Source organism: Ovis aries, chromosome 12 (assembly GCF_016772045.2).
Source record: "Ovis aries strain OAR_USU_Benz2616 breed Rambouillet chromosome 12, ARS-UI_Ramb_v3.0, whole genome shotgun sequence".
NCBI classification, from domain to species: Eukaryota; Metazoa; Chordata; class Mammalia; order Artiodactyla; family Bovidae; genus Ovis; species Ovis aries.
In genome coordinates this window covers 78,650,862-78,671,689 of record NC_056065.1, presented here as the reverse complement: position 1 = coordinate 78,671,689, position 20,828 = coordinate 78,650,862, and the positions used below count along the sequence as shown (strand labels likewise).

At 51.0% G+C, this 20,828-nt stretch overlaps 1 protein-coding gene across 2 annotated transcripts in view; it reads left to right on the top strand.

The window, feature by feature from the left end:
- The window catches only part of KIF14 (kinesin family member 14), a 42,039-nt gene extending 21,752 nt beyond the window's left edge, over nucleotides 1-20,287 (top strand). For both annotated transcript variants that reach the window (XM_027976002.2, XM_042229316.1), the window contains exons 15-30: nucleotides 463-565; nucleotides 1,590-1,750; nucleotides 2,003-2,150; nucleotides 2,782-2,934; nucleotides 4,330-4,456; nucleotides 6,146-6,239; nucleotides 6,751-6,883; nucleotides 8,038-8,138; nucleotides 9,940-10,034; nucleotides 12,922-13,146; nucleotides 13,316-13,497; nucleotides 15,232-15,390; nucleotides 16,068-16,190; nucleotides 17,104-17,178; nucleotides 17,910-18,048; nucleotides 18,385-20,287. In XM_027976002.2, the coding sequence (XP_027831803.2) occupies nucleotides 463-565; nucleotides 1,590-1,750; nucleotides 2,003-2,150; nucleotides 2,782-2,934; nucleotides 4,330-4,456; nucleotides 6,146-6,239; nucleotides 6,751-6,883; nucleotides 8,038-8,138; nucleotides 9,940-10,034; nucleotides 12,922-13,146; nucleotides 13,316-13,497; nucleotides 15,232-15,390; nucleotides 16,068-16,190; nucleotides 17,104-17,178; nucleotides 17,910-18,048; nucleotides 18,385-18,776 (2,410 nt within the window). In that variant the 3' untranslated portion in view covers nucleotides 18,777-20,287. The remainder of the gene's footprint in view (nucleotides 1-462; nucleotides 566-1,589; nucleotides 1,751-2,002; nucleotides 2,151-2,781; nucleotides 2,935-4,329; nucleotides 4,457-6,145; nucleotides 6,240-6,750; nucleotides 6,884-8,037; nucleotides 8,139-9,939; nucleotides 10,035-12,921; nucleotides 13,147-13,315; nucleotides 13,498-15,231; nucleotides 15,391-16,067; nucleotides 16,191-17,103; nucleotides 17,179-17,909; nucleotides 18,049-18,384) is intronic.
- Nucleotides 20,288-20,828: the final 541 nt, after the last annotated feature.

Here is a 20,828-nt window from a genome sequence, read left to right as displayed (position 1 = left end):
TAAGTGCAGTATTTACACTCGTGGCAAAGATACAGAACATGACCCCAAGGAGCGAAGAGTCCAGCAGGGGGCCAGGAGGTCCCCGACTCGCCTGGCCCTTGGTTAGAGTACACGGGTCAGTACTTGTAAGTATTTTAACGTATTTCCCTTTAATGTTTGTGTATTCATTTTTCATTTTGGGAGGAGAGGGGTTAGTATTTTTTTAAGTAGTGTTAATCATAATACATACAATGAAAAACTTTACCACCTCTGCTGGATAGAGTTGTTAGAGAAGCCAGGCTTTTTTCAGCAAAGCTTCAAAGTCTAAGGAAGGAAAATAAGGGGATTCTTCTACGTTACTATTGTCATAAATTGATAGTAACCTTAGCACCGAAGGAACACCCCAAGGAGCATTATGTGGCCCGCTTTTCCTTCCTCGTCAGTCTGTCCCTCACCGTGACCACGGGCTCCCTGTCTTCACAGCACCATCACCAATTCCGATGGGACAGTGAGTATCATCCCGGCGGGGGAAGCGAAGACATACGTAAATGGAAAACTGATTTCGGAGCCGACGGTGTTGCACCATGTAAGTTAGCTGCTGCTGAGACGCAAGAAGCTCTTCTGCTTTGGGCAAGGGATTCAGTTTTGCTGAGCCCGGTTCAGAGCGAGGGGGGGACTCTCTGGCTCTCAAGTTCTCTCTCCTGGCGTTTCACAAACCGCCTGCCTTTGTGCAGAGACCAGCCCTTGGGAGCTGCCCAGCCGCAGCACCGGTACATGTCCCGGGCAGAGCTGGGCTTTGGTCAAGCCTCAGCCCTACCAGCTGCTGTTTGACCTTTGAGACGTTTTTAAGCCTAGGTGACTGTGTTACCCTCCCCAGGCACTTTAACGATGACATTAGGGGAACAGGCTTGAACATTCTGTTGCAGGTGAAGCAAGGCCGATGGTCACTTGGTGTGTGTGTGTCTGTCTCTCAGGGCGGGTGGAGAGAGGGCTGCTGGAAGCATCAGCTTGTGCCCGGTGTGTGTATGTGTCTGCCTCTCAGGGCGGGTGGAGAGAGGGCTGCTGGGAGCATCAGCTTGTGCCCCATCCTTAGGGCAGTGTCTGCAGACTGAGCTCAGCCGGTGCCAGCACCGCGACTGTCGGCCTCTGCTCTATTGGCGTCCTCGTTCCTAGAGTTGGGTTAATAATAGGCATGTATGCAGCCTGTCTGCCCTAGTTCTTGGCATATGGACGGTGCGGTAGCTTACGGTGAATGATGTCGAATTCGTGATCTCCAAAGAAGATTTAGTTTTAGGACCAGGGACCAGGCTTGATCACTCAAGAGCTTTTGTGAAGCAGAGTTTTATTAAAGTGAAAAAGGGACAGAGGAAGCTTCTCACACAGACTCAAAAGGGGGGCCCCAGACCTCTTTCTCCTCCTCAGGGAGCCTGGACTTCTTACCAGCCTGCCTAGGAATTGACTCTCTCAGGCACTTCACACGTTAGCTGCTGTGATTCTATGTTTATCACTGGTGACACTAGACTGTATTGAATTGTTGAGTGTGATCATCTGTCCCACGGTGATTTCTGGTTTGGATTCACCTCCAGTGGTCAATTTTTTGTGTGCCTTAGGGTGATCGGGTGATTCTTGGTGGCGATCATTATTTTAGATTTAATCATCCAGTGGAAGTCCAGAAAAGGGAGCAGCCACCCAGCAGAGAGAACCCTGTGAGCAAGGGCCCAGAAGACTTCGAGTCGGCCAGAAACGATTTGCTGATGGCCCAGAGGTTACAGTGAGTACGCCTGTGTGTAGAGCGGAGCAGCTCAGAAATAAGTGAATGTTCGTGCTTTTGTATTTTCTCCTTTGTATTTTGCATAAACAGTTTTCAAGCTGATAAAAATTTAGGAATGCTTTTGACAGAAAGTCAGAAATTTAAGTTCTGAGGTTTGAACTTTGGTTTAACTGCAAACGTCTCAATACAGTTGAGAGCTCCTCTGGTGTGAAGGCTTGCCAGCCCATGCTGTGACTGTTCGCTGCCTTGCAGGCTTGAGGCAGAAATAAAGGAGGCTGAGGTGAGAGCCAAGGAGGAGATGATGCAAGGGATCCAGATCGTGAAAGAAATGGCCCAGCAAGAGCTCTCCTCTCAGAAAGCTGCGTATGAGAGCAAGATCAAAGTGCTGGAGGCAGAGCTGGTAGGAGGCCGAGCCGTTTTCCTTCCCCGTCAGGGCGTCCCGGGGAAACTCAGGATTCTAGCTGGGCCCGGGGCGTCCCGGGGAAACGCCGCTTTCGGGGAAGAGGAGATTCCAAGGGGCTCCATCCCCTCCTCGGGCCTCGGCTTTCCTGTCTGCTGGACATCAGCTTTCCTGCACCGTCCAGGGGCCAGTGCTCGGGAGGGTGGGCGAGTGGTGTGTTCTTTTCAGTCGGTCAGTCAACCTAGATGAGGTGGGGACGTTCCAGGGCCCCTTTTCCATCCCTGAGTCAGTTTCTTGTGCATTGATTTTAAAAGTGGAACTTTTGTGCTTTTTTGATGTTGTTTTTCAAGGATTGTTCTGTATTTTTGCCCTATTTGTGTGTTAGTTGCTCAGTCATGTCTGACTCTTTGCGACCCCATGGACTTTAGTCCACCAGGCTCCTCTGTCCGTGGAATTCTCCAGGCAAGAATACTGGAGTGGGTTTCCATTTCCTTCTCCAGGGGCCCTTCCCGACCTGGGGATTGAACCCTGGTCTCCTGCATTGCAGGCAGACTCTTTGCCAACTGATGTTGTTTTTGAAGAATTGGTCTGTAGTTTTGCCCTATTTACTTTTTACTATTGTTGCTTAAAGAAAGAAGAATCTCAAAGGAAGAAGATCCAGGAAATAAATAACGAAAAGGCGAATCACAAGATTGAGGAACTGGAAAAGGCGAAGCAGCGCTTTGAGCAGGAAATTCACGTCAACAGGAAGCGGCTGGAAATGGAGGCCCTGGCGGCGAAGCAGGTGACCTCATCGTGTGGCTAGTGTGACTGTCTGGAGGGGAGGCTGGGTTTTAAAAAAATTTATCCATTTGTTTATTTCTGGCTGTGCTGCGTCTCCACTGCAGCGAGAGGGGCTAATCTCTGGGTGCGGAGTGCGGGCTCCTCGTTGCAGAGCGCAGGCTCAGTGGTGGTGGTGTCGGGCCCAGCTGCCCCGCAGCACGTAGGGTCCTCCCGGACCCGGGATGGAACCCATGTCCCCTGCACTGGCCCACGGATTGCTAACCCCTGGACCGCCAGGGAAGTCACTGGATTTTGTTTTAAAGAACTTAGGTTCTGTTGAGGGCGATGGCCAGCTCTAGGTCTGAGGGTGAGCGGGGTCTCCCTGGTCGAAGTGTCCCTCCTCCCCTGTCATCACGTGGATGCCGCGTGACACAGGAGTGACAGGTCTGAGGGTGAGCGGAGTCTCCCTGGCCGAAGTGTCCGTCCTCCCCCGTTGTCACACCATCACACAGATGCCGAGGGACGCTATGGCACAGGGCAGAGGGCGCAGCTCACTCCTGTACCGGTTGCATCCCGGTGCCAGGATGGGAGGAGCAGCGGGCAGGCTCTGGGGCCCCAGCATCCCTCGTCTCTCTGAGGGCAGAGGCATCTTCTGGGCGGTGCTCTCCAGGTGCTGGACCAGGGGCCCAGCCTCGCCCGGGGGATGTGAGATCCCGGTGCCTCCAACACTGCTGGGCCAGAGCTCCGAGGGGCCCTGAGTCCCTCGTGCGTGGCCCCAGAGCAGGCACCACTGATCCTGGAGGGAGAGCCCCTGCTCTCATCTCCGCTTCGACTTCTTGTGCCTTCAAGTTTGACTCTCAAGCAACAGCTTCGTTTGTTTTCTTTCTGAGTTTATAGTGGAGGTGGGTTAGAGAAGATCCTGTCAGTAACCTGAAAACACCCCTACTAGAGCTTGGTGAGAAGACGGGTATTAGATCTAGAGCCCGAGTGGCCAGTGAACCGCCTCGGAGAGTTTAAGAGCAGGTCACATCTCGTGAACAGTTACTGGTGGGCTATTAGGTAGCTTCTTAGTGTCGAACGAGCTTTCTCGGTGCTGTTTTCATTTAACCGTTCAGTTTAGTCAGCAGATGTTCTTACGTGTGGGCTTTTTTGATTAGTTTTTTCCCTGAAGATTTTTGTACTCCTATCAGTGGGAAGAAAAAGTTTATGTCATCGGAAATTCCTCCTGATTTTGTGGAGGGAAAAAAATTGTTTTCTAAAGATACTGTATAAGTCATTTTTAAAAAGCCTTTCCTGCTTAATAAAACGCGTCCTGTGGAATGAGAATTATGTCGTGTGCTGCCGTTATCAGTCTGGTTCATAATTCCTCTCTCCGCATGCTCTCGTGTGCGGCTCCACGTGAATGAATGTCACCCAGGCTTTAGAAGACCACAGGATTCGGCACGCAAAAATTCTGGAAGCTCTAGAAACAGAGAAGCAAAGGATTGCTCAGGAAGTGCAGATTCTGCAGCAGAATCAGAGCCACAGGGATAAAGCCTTCGCAGGTGAGTTAGGATGGCCTTAGCAGGCATTCTAAACGTGCGCTATTCCATACAGTCACTAAGATGGCAGTTATCCGTGTGTATTCAGAATGCTCACTTCTGCAAGTTAACGGGCTTCTCTGGCTCTAGATAAAGTTGCATGAGCTATTGTTTTTAGAACATTTAGTTACATGACCAAACAGTAAACAGAATTCCAAGTATTATTTTCATGTGTATCATGTGTTTTAAAATGTCTTAGTCTAATTCTGAATTCTTACTTTATAAGAATTGTCTAAGTTGTGTGTAATCATTGCACACATCACTTTCTTTCTTACTTGGAAGTTATTTTTTTGTACATTTCTACATTCCTATGTAGAACACAGCATGTTTTCAATGTAAATTTATTTTAACTACAGAAAATCTCAAATAAACTGTGAAAGCCCAGAGATTGCTTCAGTAAACCCTTACATACTTTTCGCCGTCTTCGACAGTTCCCCACACAATTCAGCTTTGTTCCAGCCCCTGCTCAGCCCGCTGCCTCCTTGGAGTTCCGAGGCAAAACCCAAGCAACCTACCACTTGATCTGCAGATACGCCCCTATGTGTCTCCAAGTGAGATAAGGCCTCTCTTCTCTGTCACTCTCTGAAGCTCAACTCTGATATTGTTATCACAACTAAAATACTCGCATTAGTTTCTTACGCTCACGAGGATCTAGTCCATGCTCACCTTTCCTGGGTTCTGTCATGACTTTTAAGATGCGTTTGTTTGCGTAGTTTGCACAAACGCGGCCCGCCCCTCGCGTTGGGTAGGCGTGCCTCTCGGTTCTCTTCTCGCTCCGCCCCCTGTGACTTGTGGCCGGGAGCAGCCAGCCCGTGTTCCTGGAGGGCCTCGGGTCTAGGCCTGTGGCAGCCCCCAGGCTGCCGCACAGCGGGTTCCCGCAGGGCGTGGGCCAGGCCCTGTCTCAGCAGGGACACCTGGTAGCTGTGCCCAACCCTCCCCACAGCATTTCTGTCAAATTACTCTGCAGGGCTGCTCCTTATGCCTCTTGCAAGAGACAAGAACATTTTGTGAATTCCTCTTTTTGTTGCTCTTAGGTCCTAAAATAGTGCCTTGCCATGAATACTGATTTTTTTTTTAAATTCACCTGAATAATGAATTTTCTTCTTTCAAAAAAATGCTTTTAATGGGAATGCTGGTTATAAGTTTGACTGAACAACATAGAAAGTGTCTCTGGTAAAATCTTAAATCCGAATTAGGAACATGGAATTGTGGACTAAAATTGTTTTTATTTCCGGATGTATTTCTATCTCTGTCTATATCTATCTATATACTTTTAAAATTTCAGGCAAAATATAAAAGGATTGTGTTTCTGTGTAAGTTAAAGCTGTAGTATCCTTCATCTAATGCTTTAACTTAGACCTTAGGAAAAAGAGAAGATCTTTAGAAATATTAGGAGGAAAAGCAGCATCTTTGGCATTTCCTGTCTCTGTGAACTCTACTTTCCTTCCCTGCCTCCTAGGTGATAGACCTCATTTTGGGTGAAGAATGTCTTATTTCGCCGTGAGGGCTGTAGGAAAGTGCCTGAGTTAGCGCCCTTCCCGTCTGCGATGCGCAGTTCACGCCTCGTGCGAAGCTGGGTTTTCAGAGGGTGTGCCCGGGGCTGTGTCGGCGCTCACGCCCGTGTTCTCAACCTTCTCCCTTGCCTCCTGCCAGCGCAGCCCAGTTGGAGCTCCATGAAGCTGTCCGTCATGATTCAGGAAGCCAACGCCATCAGCAGCAGGCTAAACAGGAATTACGTTTTTGGCAGGTGAGCAGTTATCTTATTAGTAAACTCATCTTTGCTTTAAACTAGTTGCCCTTTATGTGATTTTTTTGTTGTTGTTGAGTTTCTTTAGTACTCTACATTCCCGTCTAGGAGTGAGCAGGTATCAGAATCCCTGAGGGGCACTTCCAGACTCCCCTTTCAGAGGTCATTCTGGAGTGAATAAGGCTTTTAAAAATATTTTATAAACAGTAATTTTAGCTGGTTTAGGAATTTACTAATTTTCTTTTGAGTTGAGAATTTATTAGTATTCCACATTTTAAAAGAAATGTGCAATATTGAATTTTCAATTTAAAAAGTTACTATTCAGAAGTTATTTTAGTATATAGTATATCCTAGACCCGATTATAACTATAACAGAAGTACTTAACTCTGGAGAGACTTAATCGGTGGACTGAGTTTTACGGGAGCTGTTCCGTTTCCAGAATCTCTCGGTTATGTGTATTTGCTATGTGTATTTTAGGAGAAGCATTTTTTCCTTTGGTTTCTCTCTCAGACATGTGGTGTCAGATAAAGGAAGCAGCTCTGACGCTTGTATTCGGGTCCGTAACCTGCAGCTCGGGGTCTCAACCGTCTGGAGTCTGGAAAAGTTTGAGTCTAAGCTTGCGGCAATGAAGGAACTTTATGAGGTTTGTAGTATCATCAAAATCTCTATAAACTTTTGAAATGAAAAATACAAAAGTGACATGTTCTCATTAAGGAAAATTTGACAAATATTAATAAAAAGCCATCCACAGTAGCCAAACCAACCAGTATTAACAATTGTGTATATTTACTTTTACCTGTAGAAGGGGTTTTGGGGGTTTTAATATATTTATAGCTATGTGAGACCTGCTTCCCTGGTAGCTAAGACGATAAAGAATCTGCCTACAATTCAGGAGACCTGGGTTTAACCCCTGGGTTGTGAAGATCCCCTAGAAAAGGAAACCCTCTCCAGTATTCTTGGCTGGAAAGTTCCATGGACAGAGGAGCGTGGTGGGCTACAGTCCATGGGGTCTCAAAAAGAGTCAGACACGACGTAGTGAGTAACACTTTCACGGTCATAGCTGTACGGGGAAGTTTAGTACTAAATCTGTTCAGGTTACAGTAGTGCGATCTTTAAATTTTACGCGTGAGTTGAAGGGGAGAAGCGCGTGATGGACGTGCAGCAGTCTGCAGCGGGCGGGGTCCTCGCCGGTGCCGGGGACCTCGTGTTCCCAGCCCACTGCTGTGCCCTCGGGGGCTTCGGTTGTTTGCTGCTTGAAAAGTCACAGCTCTGCGTATGTTGGTTTCTAACATCTTATTTCCTTGTCTTCCATTTTCTGACACTGTATCAAAAAATATAAACCTCTTATTCTGTTTTTCTCACTGACAAATCGCTTGCCAGGAATATTGCCATTTATCAGTGTCCCTGGTTTAACTTACATTTTCATAATTAGTGACAGGATTTGTTTGCTTATTGGTAAAGGGTGTGTTCACGTTCTCTGAATTTTTTGGCAAGTGAAGTGTGAGTAGTGAGCTAACATCTGTAAGCTTTCTGAACATATTTTGATAATAAACCTTGATTTTAAGAAAAATAACCTTTATTTTATACTTGTCGTATACGTTTCCCCCCTGGCTGTGCTGACATCTCCAGGGTTTCATTTTATTGTGCAGGCATTTTTAATTTGGCTCATTTGAACCTATTAATCTTCAGATCTCACTGAAACAGCATCCACTTCTGTGCATTTTTACTTTGATAAATGCAGCGAAGTGTTTAAACCTTCCCCCTTTGTTGCTGGAAACTCTGTGTTTATTTCCTTAGAGCCGTGGCAGTAGCCGGGGTGAAGATGTCTTTTGTGGGCCTGAAGATGAGTGGGAACCCGACATCACCCATGTTCCTGTTTCTTCCTTTTCCAGGAGGAGGTGAGGCTGCGGGTGCTGCTGGCTCGCTCTCTCTGGGTGTAGATGTGCCTCATTCCCTGTCCACAAGAACTGTCTGCTCTCACGGCGGGGATCTGTTGGGGGGAAGCCTGAGTGTCAGTGATCAGATTACAGCCGTGAGGGCGTTAGGTTGCTTATGTTCAGTTAGTAAATGAAGGAAAAGTCCTCAGTATTTTACCATAGAAGTTTTAAGAGCAGCTTAGACTAGCATAAATCAAATTTCCTATAAAAACAAGCAGTGTTTATTACTTTAATTCCCCTTTCTCAGAAGCCTGGCGTATTCTGTGATATTTTATCGTAGTTTGTGGAGTGTGAGACGCAGTCAGGTTAGTACGAGCCCCTTGGCACTCAGTCGTGGTGACCTCTGTGCGTGACAAGTGCCGCTTATTAACTGAGGCAGACGAGACGCACGGCTGCCCCTCTCTCCCCGACCCTCGGGCTACAGGGAGGCGAACGTGCCCTGGAGGGGCCTTCGCCCCGGGGCCCAGCCCCCAGCGTGGTTGGAAGCAGGACTGTGGCTGCTGTGCCTGGGGGCCAGAGAAGGCCCGGCGCTCGCTGTCCTCCAGGGCCGGCGGGAGGAGAGCAGGGGCAGGGCCGGTGATGAGGGCCTGGCCTGGACCCGAGGGAGGGCGGGCTTCACTCGCGTCCCGGCGGGCCTGGGCATGGGTGACGAGGATGCGGCCAGGGGGCGGGTGGGGGAGCTGGGTGGGGCTGGTGTGGACGCGGGGAGGCTGAGGTTCCCGGATGGGGGTCTCCTGCGGCCTGAGGCTTCGAGGAGGAGATGGGGGGCCTTCAGGATGTGGAGGTCATGGCGGTTCATCCACCGGAAGCAAGGTCACCAGGGAGCGTGTGTCAAATGTCTGCTGAGCAGCAAAGGCCCTCCTTACCCCCAGTTCACGGACGAAGTCACCGAGGATTTAGAGATGAGAACCTTGTCCAAAGCCCCCCAGCTGCTAAGGGAAGGGCTGGTGCTCAAGCCCAGGTCTGAGCGATGCCCGAGCTCCCGACCGTGACCGTATCACAGCCTCTCTCTCGCAGAGAGCAGTGTCTTTCTGGGTAACATTCTTTTTAACTTCGTCACCTTCAGCTGCAGCTCAGAATCCACCTGGGCCCAGCCTCCCCGTGAGCCTCCCTCTCTCCCCGCAACCCGCCTGCCTCCCCGTGCAGCTGACCCCTGCTCTGGGGGTGGGGGGCCTCCAGGCTCTGGGGCCGCGTCCTTCCCCAGAGTCTCTGCAGGCCGCCCCCACCCCCCAGTACTTTCACAGCGTGGCACTCGAGTGTAGTTACCTGCCTAATTTCTCGCTCTTCCTATGGACCTTAAGCCCAGTGAGCCCAGAAGCTCACTGATGTCCTTCAACCACAGTATCCAGAGCCCAAGACTAACGGGATGGTTGACCTTGAACAACATGGGTTTCCAAGAGGAAACCCTACAGGCCTGGGGTTGGTTGGCCCACGGATGTGGAGGACCCTCACACACCAGGGCTGACTGTAAGGTACATGCGGGCTTCTGACCGTGCCCAGGGGTTGTGACCCCTGTGTTCAAGGCTCAGCTGCTTTCTGTGGATATTCATTCCGCTCAGTGAAGTAGGGGGTTAGAATGCCACCTAGAGGTAGTCAAATCCTTACTCAGTGGACCAGATCCACTTAGCCCTTGATGAAGGGCTCCATGGGAAGCGCGCTCCTGGATACCCGTTTTCTTTCGGGGGTTTGGCAGCAAGTGTTCTAGCGTTACTGCGTGTGGCGTATGAATGTGGCTGCTAACCTGCTGGGTCTGTTGTTGCAGGAGCAGAAGTCTGCTGAACAACAGGAGGGTTTCCGGCTGTCTGCACGGCGTCGAGGCCCACGCGGGCCGGGACCTGCGTTCTTCAGGCTGTGCAGGTCCTTTTCCGTCGGCCCCTGCCATTTACTGAGAGCAGCTACAGGGCTTGTCTCTGCCACTGTCCCGTCTCCTGTCCTGTGCGAATCATCTCGTCTCCTGGGAGCTCCCGCCACCTCTGTAAACAGGAGGGCGCGCCGGGGGCCCTCTGCTCCTGAAGCTCTGCGCTCTGTGATGTATTTCCAAGTGTTAACTGAGTGACGGGGTCAGATGGGGAAGACGTGTGTGTGTTCACAAATGTATGGGGATGCTGTTTTCTTCCAAGTAGAGAGAGGCCACGTGTGGAAGATGGTGTGCTGTAGGGTGCCACTTGTGTGAGGAGGAGGAATAGAGCTGCACACACGTGCTCGCTCGCGAACAAGGTCTCCGGGGGAGCTTCCCTTGGCCGAAAGCGCTGCCTCTCCGGGGCGCAAGGGGTGACGCAGGGCAGGGAGGGGGAGTCCTCGGCACAGCACACCCTCATTTCCTTCGGGGTTTCATGTGACACACACGTATCATCTGTCACAAAATTACTTCCAGTTTTAATGGTTTAAAAGGAGTTAGAGAACCCGTTCCACTGAATAATCGTTTAGTGCCAATATTGACTGTAATATTAGTTTTCGTAAGGAGGGGTACACTTTATATGCGTAAGTACCTGTAACAGTTAAAGTGGCTGCTTGGTAGCTGCAAACTACTGCATAGCGACAGGAAAGCCACTGCCTCGCAGTGCCGCCCGGGGGCCCCAGAAGCTCTGTGAGAAGCGTGAACGTGAGTCGCCCAGTCGCGGCCGACTCTCTGCAACCCCATGGACTGTACAGTCCATGGAATTCTCCAGGCCAGAATACCAGAGTGGGTAGCCTTTCCCTTCTCCAGGGGCATCTTCCCAACCCAGGGATCCAACCCAGGTCTCCCGCATTGCAGGCAGATTCTTCACCAGCTGAGCCACAAGGGAAGCTCCGCGTGAAGTATAAGAAACTATATAATAAAGAGTACATTCCATATGATTCTGTTTATGGAAAGTTCAAAAACAGGGAAAATTGAGCTGCAGTGACAGGATAGAGGAGCGGGTCACAGGGGAGCCTGTCAGGAGCGAAGGGCTGGTGGTGTGCCTCCCCCTCAGTGGCCGTTACGTGTGTGCACGTGAGTAAAAAAGCCGTACACTCAAGATGCGGACGCTTTCAGAGTGTTACCTGTACCTTAGTGAACTTGAGTTTAAAAGTTGCTACGTAATGTAGTAGTCTGTAACGCTATCCGTGGGATATGATTAGCCATGGCTCAGACAGTAAAGCGTCTGTCAACAGTGAGGGAGACCTGGGTTCGATCCCTGGGTTGGGAAGATCTGCTGGAGAAGGAAATGGCAATCCACTCCAGTGCTCTTGCCTGGAGAATCCCATGGACAGAGGAGCCTGGTGGGCTGCAGTCCATGGGGTCGCCAAGAGTCGGACACGACTGAGCGACTTCGTTTGACTATAAAGACACTAGAGTGTTTTTTTTTATCATAAACTTATCTTTTAGGAAGACATTTATTATCCTACTCTTGTTTAACGTAAGTCAAAGCAAAATACGCCATAGACTTTTACCAGCAAAATAAAAGGCTGTGTATCTGTGGTAGCAACTTACTACTTGAGTAAGATGTTTTGTAAACGTACCTTTTCCAGATAACTAAACGTATCTCTCCTGGGGTCTTTTTTAAAATTGGAGAATAGCGGATTTACAGCGCTGCGTCAGTTTCAGGCACTCAAGGGTCATTTTTAAGTGCCCTTTAAAATTAAGATGTAAGAGGAAGTTCAGACGCGAGAGGTCTTTGCCCGCTTGCAGTTTTCCTAGAGGGAGACGGAAGCCCACCTGTGTGCTTAGTGTGGCCCCGCCTGGCTGGTCGCGCGGTGGGAGCAGGACCAGGCCTGCTGGGGCTGGTGGGGGCAGCACTCCTGCCTGTAGAGGGTCAGCACGTGTCTGAACTTCTCACCCGAGGGGCTGTGTTCTGAACCTAGACTCGCACAGGTCTCTGTGACGGGCTGCAGCTGGGCCTGATGCATTCAGACAGGCGTCTCGTGAAGCAGGTGGCGGGAGGTTGCTGTCACCGTCGCGAAGTTGACTGTCGTCACCCTGCAGTGACGGTGCTCCAGGCCTGGCCACGTTTCTGTTTTCTCCTCCCAAACCAAGCTCTTGTTTTGGCTCCTCTCAGCAGTCCCCACCCAGTGCCGTATTTCACTTTCTTCTGTAGTTTGCTGTTTCTGGTCGCCTGTGGGTTGGACCAGAAAACCGTGTGCGTCAAATGAGAGCCCTCCTCAGGGGCTACGTTCTGGGCGCTGTTGCTTCCAGAGGTGCCAATGAGCTCTTCCACACTTTCTGCCTACTTCTGGCTTGGGCGGTGCTTAGAAAGTTGTTCTGAGAGTCTGTCTCCCTATGGTGTGGCAGACGGACTCTGGGAACTCGTTGGGCTTTCCCCTCCCCCGGTTGTAGGGCACCTGGAGCAGGAGGTGTTAAGGAGGAGCTGCCGGGACCCTCCTTCCGTTGTTTGCTCTACGGCTGCCTGCTTTTCCAGCGTGTGGTTTATCCCTTCTGTTTACTGTGTTTATGTTGTTTTGCTTTATGCGACTACCGTTGTTTTCACCAGTTCACACTTCCTTAGGTGTTGCATGAAGTCAGTGGTTGCGCGGGCTCTGTGGTTTCCCTGTTGTCTGGTTCCGTAGCTGCTGGGCTGTGACGGATGGGTACTGTTGGGAAGCTGGCTGAGCCCCTCTGCGGGGCTGTCTCCCCCTTGCCGTGGAGAAGGGAGGCTGTCGTGAAGTGGGAGTAGCCTGCTCGGAATGCATGCCCGGTGCTGTGCAGTTGCTTGCTCTGATGCGTTTGTTTGCAAGCGTTGTCCCTGGAAACGAGCCTCAGGATGGCCTTTTTCTGTTGACACAGGCTTAGTGGGGAAATCCAGCCCTGTTTACCTGGACTCAGCGGAACCCTTCCTTCCTGGCATTTGCAAAGAGTTGATCGGCTCGTCGTTAGAGCTTCTTGGACAGAGTGATGATGAAGAAGGCACCGTGGCAGACAGCCTGATGAGCAGTTTCCTCAGAATCCACGACGGGGTACTGGCCGTGTCCAGAGCCCACGAAGAGCAGGACGAGGACAGTCAGTGTAGCTGTAAGCGTCCGCACCGACCTGTCCGCGGGGACCGCCGTGTCCTGCGCATCCTCAGTGGCATGGCACCTCTGCCGTGCATTGTCTGACGCTCGTGTTTGCGTGGCGAGCGTCTGTGAGCTCTTTTACTGGGAGGTCGTTTCTGCTCATCACTTTTCTTCTTCTTTCCAAGTGTTCACTGACCGAGCAAACCAGTCGCTCGCAGTCCAGGTGACAAGCGCGTTCGAGCAGCTTGCGGTGCTGACGGGACCCTGGGTGAGCGGTGTCCTCCTGGAGGCTGGCCGGGCGGCCCTGCTGGCCGAGCTGCGGCAGGAAGTGAGGACGCTGGGGAGCCGCTTGCAGCTGTTTCTGCAGGTAACGGGGCCGTGGGTCCCCTTAGGACTCCTGCTCAGCAAGTGTCTGTTGACTTCCTCCTGTTTGTGCCTCGCCCAGGCCCAGACCTCTGTGGGAAATCATGAGACTGGGTGTTGAGCAATTGACTTAATGAACCAGAGCTGCCAGGGGTTTCTGTGGGCCAGGCTGTGGCAGTGCTGTGCGGTTTATGAGTAGTAACTCCTCTAGTTTTTGCTGTAGCCCCAGACGTGCACGCTGGTCTGTCTCCTCTAAGGAAGGGAAGGCCAGGGAGGATGTGTCCAGTGTTCTCCACTGACAGGCCATAGCCTTGAGTCCAGAGTGCTCCTGACGCCCAGGCCACAGCCAGGCTGGGAAAGGGGGCGGGGCCTTGCTCTGGGCCTGGGGGAGGGGTGGGGCCTCGCTCTGGTCAAAGGCGGTGAGTTAGTCACAAGCCTGCTGATCCGACCCAGGGCAGAGAGTATTTCTGTTGCCTCTTCCCTTAGATGAGGTTTGACTGTAGGAAGATGTAAGATAGAAGCTTCTTTTCGCTCATAGCATCTGCAGGTGGGCTTGGCTGCCTTGGGGCCCCGCTTCCTTCCGTGCAGCCCGTGGCTGGCCTGAGCTCCGTGTCCACCCTGTGTCAGCGCCCTGGGCTCTGTGTCCATCCCATGGAAGGGCCGCAGGGGAGGTCAGTGCATGGGATGGGAGAGGGGACAAAGAAGGTTGGGGCCTTGGGGATCTTCATTCAAGGAGGTTTCTGGAAATGGTCATGTGACGTTTCTATTCACACATCTTTGGCCAGAGTGTCATCACATGTAGGGCCAGGGTCCCTGGGACCTGCATTTTTATTCCAGCAGCCACGTGCCCAGTGAGGATGGAGGAGGGGAAGTGGGAGCAGAGGCCCTGAATCTTCCGATGCCCAGACCTCCACCGGGAAAGGCCCGCACATCCCAGGGGCCTAAGCGGAAACCCCGAGAGACAGCGAAGCTTCTAGATGTTGGCCAGATCCTCCGGTGCCTCCCAGGCCTTCCCAGTCCTCTCATCTAGTGGACACTTTGTCATGTCAGGCGCCTACTGGGAGGGACTCTATTGACTGACTGTAGGGTGTAGAGTTAGAGAAGGCAAGATTCAGAAAAAGAATGAGACCGGTACTTTACAGAGCAGATCACCTTTCGTGAGGCGAGAAGGGGCAGCAGTCAGATTAGTGAGCTGCTGCATTAACCCAAGGAAAGAGTAGGTATATATAGGCATATATGTGGAAAGCCACTGTCTTAAGGAGGCCTGTTCTCTCCAAGGTTGTTTGGAGTAGTTATCTCTTAAACGGCTGGGGCAAGGAATTTTGGAGATCGGCCAGAGGCTGGACCAGCTGGGAGTTGGGCGTATCAACCTTAATGTCCATTTTTTTTTTTCCTTTGGGTGACAGAGTACTTTGTTTTCCATAGAATGGTGGGGAGGACCTGGAGGGGAGTTTTAACTCGAGGCTATTTTGAGCCATGTAACTTTCCTTCACTGATCTGGAACCCGCACAGCTCGCTGCGGCCTGCTCGTCTGTTGGTACAGAAGCTGTTTGGGGGCGGCCTGTGTCCTCCTCATGCCCTCACTGTCAGAGGCTACTGGGCTGCACACTGTCTGGCTCTGATCGGACTCTCGTGAAGCACAGCTGCTGTAGGAGCGGGCGCAGAACCACTTCTTCTTGTCCTTCCCTCCCCTGGTCATCTCAGGTACCTGACACCTTGGGCCATTTTTGTCTTACAGGGATGCTCTTCGGATATTTCACCGATGGTCAAAGAGGCTCAAAAGCAAGTGATCCAAACCGTGTGCCGAGCCGTCGCGTGTGTGGGGCGGTCAGTGGCCCTCACTGGGGGCCGGCTGCATCTGCTGGAGAGCGGCGCTCACGGGGCCCCGGGCCTGCAGGTAGTGGGCCGCGCTCACTCATGCTGACAGCCTTCAGCTCGGAGCAGCAGCGTTTCCTGTCAGGGGGCCATGAAGCAGGAGAAACGTTTACTTTTCAGAGCTGCTCATGCCTTACTAGTTCAGCAGAAGATGGAAGCTGTTACAGTCTGAGGGGATAAACGTGCCCGTTGATTCGGGATCCTGCCCGTGCCTTCTGGGTCTTGGGCTTGATGGTGCCCGTCTGCTCTGGAGGGCGGGTGCTCAGCCAGCCAACTCGGAGCGTGTGTTCATAATGACGTGGGCATGTTAGTCTAGGAAACATGTGTTTGCTGTAATTATTCATGCTGCTGAAAACACAGCGTTATGTTAAGGTGTGTGTTCTAGCCCCATGGTGTCCGAGATGACAAACCCTCTCTGCAATGTACGTAGGATACAAAAGTACAGATTTGGTGTTTTTTTTTCCTTTACATACTGTTAGTTCTTATTCTAGGCTTAGTTGAATCAATAAGCTAGGAATGTGTTCAGTTCAGTTCAGTCGCTCAGTCATGTCCAACTCTTTGCTACCCCATGAACCGCAGCACGCCAGGCCTCCCTATCTACAGTCCTGAAATAAGCAGACTATTTAACTTAATTATTTGGTAATTTAAAAGATATATAGAAATTGAATTTGCCAGTTAATGCTTAAAAACTTTTTCTAGGATGATTTTGTGGGTGCTGTTTGTGATGGTGTAGACATGGGAGTCAGGAGTCTCCTCGATGCTGGGATAGAAAAAGCAGAAGAGCTTGAGCGTGAACTTGGAAGACAGAGTCCCCAAGATGAGGTAAGACAAAAGAAGGAATGCCCTGTGTAGCACCAGACAGCAGGTAAAGTTGGTTTCTGAAGACAGTTTAACTCAGTGAATGAGATCTTTATGAATTTGTATATTTTAGTTGGGTTATTTTTTATTGAGAAGGCTGTTGGCATCATCACTCCTGGGGATTTTCCCAGTTTGACACCTGAGTCACGGCAGCTCCTCTCGAGGTTAGCACTGTGGGTCCTGCCGTGGCCGTGGTGGCTGCCGGAGAGATCCAGCCTGCGGGTGAAGCCGCGAGGACGGCGTGTCACTGGCCCCTAGTGGCCACTTTCCACTTCTCTTCCTCCTCCTTTGATTAGGGCTCTGCTTTTCTGCTTGAGAATGGGAGCTATGCTTCTTTAGTTTTCTTTTCATGATTTCTTTTTTTATACAGTTTTATTTTTTACTTTGGGTCTTTGTGGCTGCGTGGCTTTCTCTGGTTGTGGAGAATGGGGGCTGCTCTTCGTTGCAGCGCGTGGCCTCCTGGTTGCAGAGCAGGGTCCAGGTGAGTGGGCTTCAGCAGCTGCGGCTCCCCCGTGCTCGAGCCAGGGCTCAGCAGTTGCGGCACGCGAGCCCAGTCGCTCCGCAGCATGTGGGATCCTCCCGGACCAGGGATCGAACCGGTGTCCCCTGCATTGCAAGGTGGACACTTAGCCACTGGGCCACCAGGAAGACTCAGGTATCCACATTTAACGTGGGACCGGTGTGCAACTTATTTAGAAAGAAACCCACTTCTGTAACTTGGACACTCTGGCTGCTTACTTGCAGTCTCAGTAACTGAGCCCCAACCTTGTGACCACTGGATGAAAACTCCTCTCCCTGGCAGATCCCATAGAATGCCAGGGTTTTTATGCTTCTAAACAGTTATTTGTATAGTAAAATATTTTAACATTCTCGGTAGGTTACCAAACAGATGAAAGCTAATGCCCTGGGACTGATCGAATCCCTCGGAAACCTCTTCGCTGAATGGAAAACAGTAAGAGAAGCTCTTATTGCTCTCGCGTTTTGCTGAGTGTATTTTTCCTCTCACTGGGCTCTGGCGCAGATGTGCTGCTGTTTTGGTTTCTGTCGCTCGTCACTGGCCCCTCTCTGCCCATTTACTGGAAGCAGGCGCAGGAGCTCTCAGGCATCTTCCTCTTGGTGTCTAACTTGTTAGGCTTAGTGATGGATGAAATCGCGTGCAGAAACTGAGCATATTAATGTGTCGGGCCTGTTTCTCTCTGCTGCTGTCAGCTTTTGCTTGAATAATCACCATAGGCTAAAAAATTATGTTTAATGATCAGTATGCACAAAGATTATAAGATGCAGGCAAATTGGACAGATTATCTTACTCATGTCACAGGTAAATAGAAAAATACAAACTAAGTATGGAATCAAAATTTCTATAGCTTGAAAATGTCTGTTAAAATAAGCAGGAGATATAAAGTTGAGCTCTTAAAAATTAATCTTTAATGATATTGGGTAGTAAACAGTAGGTACTATTGTTTTATTTCATTTTCATAAAATAGGAAATTGGACTTTGATTTTTAAATTGTTTAAAATTTTTTTTTCTTTTGAATATAGTAATTGTTCATATCACATTTTGGTCTTGAAATTAAACTCAATGTCATTTTGGAGGTAAAATTCTGGCAATTAAATTATTTTGACTGAGCCTTCCCTCCATGTAACCTATTATGTATTATTTAAACTATGAATTTTTTTATGCAGAAAAGCTTCAGAACTCAAGTACAAGAAGAAAATTCTAAATATAAAGATTTGAAGATGATGATCAATCTTGCCCAAGAATTCTTCAAGTTAAAATGTGGCTTAGAGCAAACTATTCAAATTATTATTTCTGCGCTGAGAGGTATGTAGTGTGCATGGAATTTGTGGTTAATCAGGACTTGACAGTTTGAGGACTCTCAGGCATCTTCTCATTTCTAGTCTGATTCGCTCACTGAGGCCTCATCAGTGCCCCTTGTTGGCCTTAAGGACCTGTAGGAACTTGTGTGATTGAATTCCCACTTAACACCTGAAAGTTCCTCTGGCTAGACTACTAGATCCTGAGGAACAAGCTGCTTGTCTGACAGGGGCACTGGATGCCCTCGAGCTGTCTGGAAGTGTCACTTTGGCGTAGATGTCTCGGGTCACATCCCCTGGGGAGGGATGGCGAGGTGACCACCTCTCCCCTCTCCTTGCACAGGGCACCGCGGGGACGTGGCCCTCCTCCAGGACTGTGTGCAGCGTCTCTGCAGCTCTGCCCGGGGTCTCCATGGCGACCGGGCTGGGTGCCCTGAGGACAGCAGAGCCCAAGCCAGCCGCCGGGAGCTGGAGTCCCGCGCCACCTCACTGCTCTTGGGCTTTGAATTTGAAGAAGGACTTGTTTTGTGGGGGCCCTGGGAAGCTTGCGATCAGGGTCCCAGAGCAGCAGAACAAGAGCAGCCCAGGTCGGACAGGCCCGGCCCCCAGAGGACCCGAGGAGTGCCCAAGCGGGTGTACGAGCTCCCGGGCCCGGCCCTGGGGGGCTCAGAGCAGGGTGTGCTGCCCACCCGGGAGAGCGCCGGGGAGGGATCTCCTCCCGCCCGAGAGCAGTAGGCCTGCTCCAGAGCCAGCCGTTCTGTGGGCAGCCTGCTGCTGGGTGTGGACGCTGGTTCCAGATGCCTGGATGTGCAGCCGCGATTCCCTGCAGACGGTGAAAGGCAGGTGCTGCCCGTGCCAGCTTCGTGGCAGTCGGCTGGAACTGGGATTCAAGACTGAGCGAGCGGTCCTTGTCGGCTGCCTGGAGGTGTTGACGGTCGCCTTTAAGGCGAGTGTGCGGCCTTGGGCTGGCTCACTAGCCTGTGTGTACTGGTCCTTATGGGGCTGTGGTGACTGATAAGTTACTTCCTCTAAGTGGACGCCTTCATGCCTGTATCTTCATTCCCTTGCAAATACAGTAGCTACGATGAGTTTTATGGGGAAGCTGCCAAAGTAAGTCTAACCAGGGCAGCTTAACCTGCCTTGTTAATCGACAGCCCTTTTCTTGGAAGATTAACTGGTTGCCATTCTGAATGGTGTGTTCAGGACAGTTTCCTGTTTCTTTGCAAATTATGAGTAGCTTCCTAATATAGTATAATTTATATTAATAACCTGGTTTGCTGCCATGCCAGCTCACTTCTATCTGCCAGGGGTTTCATGTTAGGGGCTGTGTGAATGTAACTTCAAACCGATTGAATATTAATTCAACTGTTGGATGGGGTTGGGGAATCAGAGGCCAGGTCTTCTCTTGATAACTCTAGTCTGATGAAGGCACATGGAGTTTGTACATGATTTGATGAAGATTTAAGACCTTTATTATATCTCTGAACTTAAAAAAACCTTTATCTACAATCAGATAATAGAGGTAATATTGCACTTTGGGGCTCATCCCTCAAGGAGATCATTTGACATTTCAGCTGCCGAAACGTGTGTAAATTGAAGAGATACCCAGTGACCTGGCGTGAGTGAGGTCGAGCAGGTCTTGGGCAAGAATTATTTTGAGTGCCCAGATTGCCCCTTGTCCCCCACACGTGCAGACATGCTGTGTGTGAGCCCGGCACGGCTGTGGGAGTCGGTGCCGGGGGCAGACTTATTCTCACGCGGTGACGGGTTCTTACTCATAATGCTAGTGAACCATGTGTTTTCAGGTGCTTTAAAACGGTGCAGTTTGAAAAACGTGCTCTTGTGTTTTCTTCTATTTCTGGCATCTGAGTTGCATTTGCTCTGAGGGCCCACACGCGTCTGTCATAGCAGTGCTCTGCCAAGGGGCTCTGTGCTGTCAGGTTTTAGGGAGAGCAGGAGTGCAGGCAGGGCCTCTCCTGAAGGCTGTTCCTCCTGGAGGAGCTTCCCACGGTAGTGGTGTGGTCGTTTTTAATCTTGATGCTCAGTGTTTAATCCTCACTTTCTGCTTTCTAAACTCAGGACTTCACTGGTCAGAAACCTTTTAGTGTCTTAAAATTTTGTATGTACATATATTTATACTCTGGATTGTTACACAGTATTTAAACCAACTTTGGTAAGTATATTTTCTGTTGGAATCATGTGCGCTGATGAGATGTGTTGTAATAAATGGATGCCTGTGAAAAGTCGCATCTGGGTCACCCGTCACTCCCAGGTCCCCGTCACTCCCGTGTCCACGGGCCCCTGCCCGCTCTGCCCCGCACCAGCCTCCAAGAGACTCTCCTTAATCTCTGAGCTCATCTCCTGGCTCCTCCACTCAAGAACCGCCTCCAGAATGACGCCCAGTCTCACGCGGCTCACTCCCGCCGCCAGCCTCGCGGGGCTCAGTGGGCGCTGGCCGCGCGGGCCCGTGCCCCCGGCCTCGGGTTGGTGACACGGGAACCTCCCTCCGCCGCCGCCGCTGTCGGGTCCTGCCCGGACCCCAGATCTGGAGGTCTCTCCGTCTTGTTCCCTGAGTGGTGGTGACAGGCGGGCCGGGCCCCGAGACGCCGGGAGACAGCGGCCGCGGGCCTTCGGGAGGGGACGGTGGGTCACTGCAGCGGTGCGGCGCAGTGGCCGGTGCCGGGCCGCAGGCCCCCCCACCCACAGGTTGAGACGGGCGAGGTCCGGCCTGGGAAGCGGCGGGAGGTTGGCCGGGTCTGGGCGGAGTGAAAGCCGCTGCAGGAACTG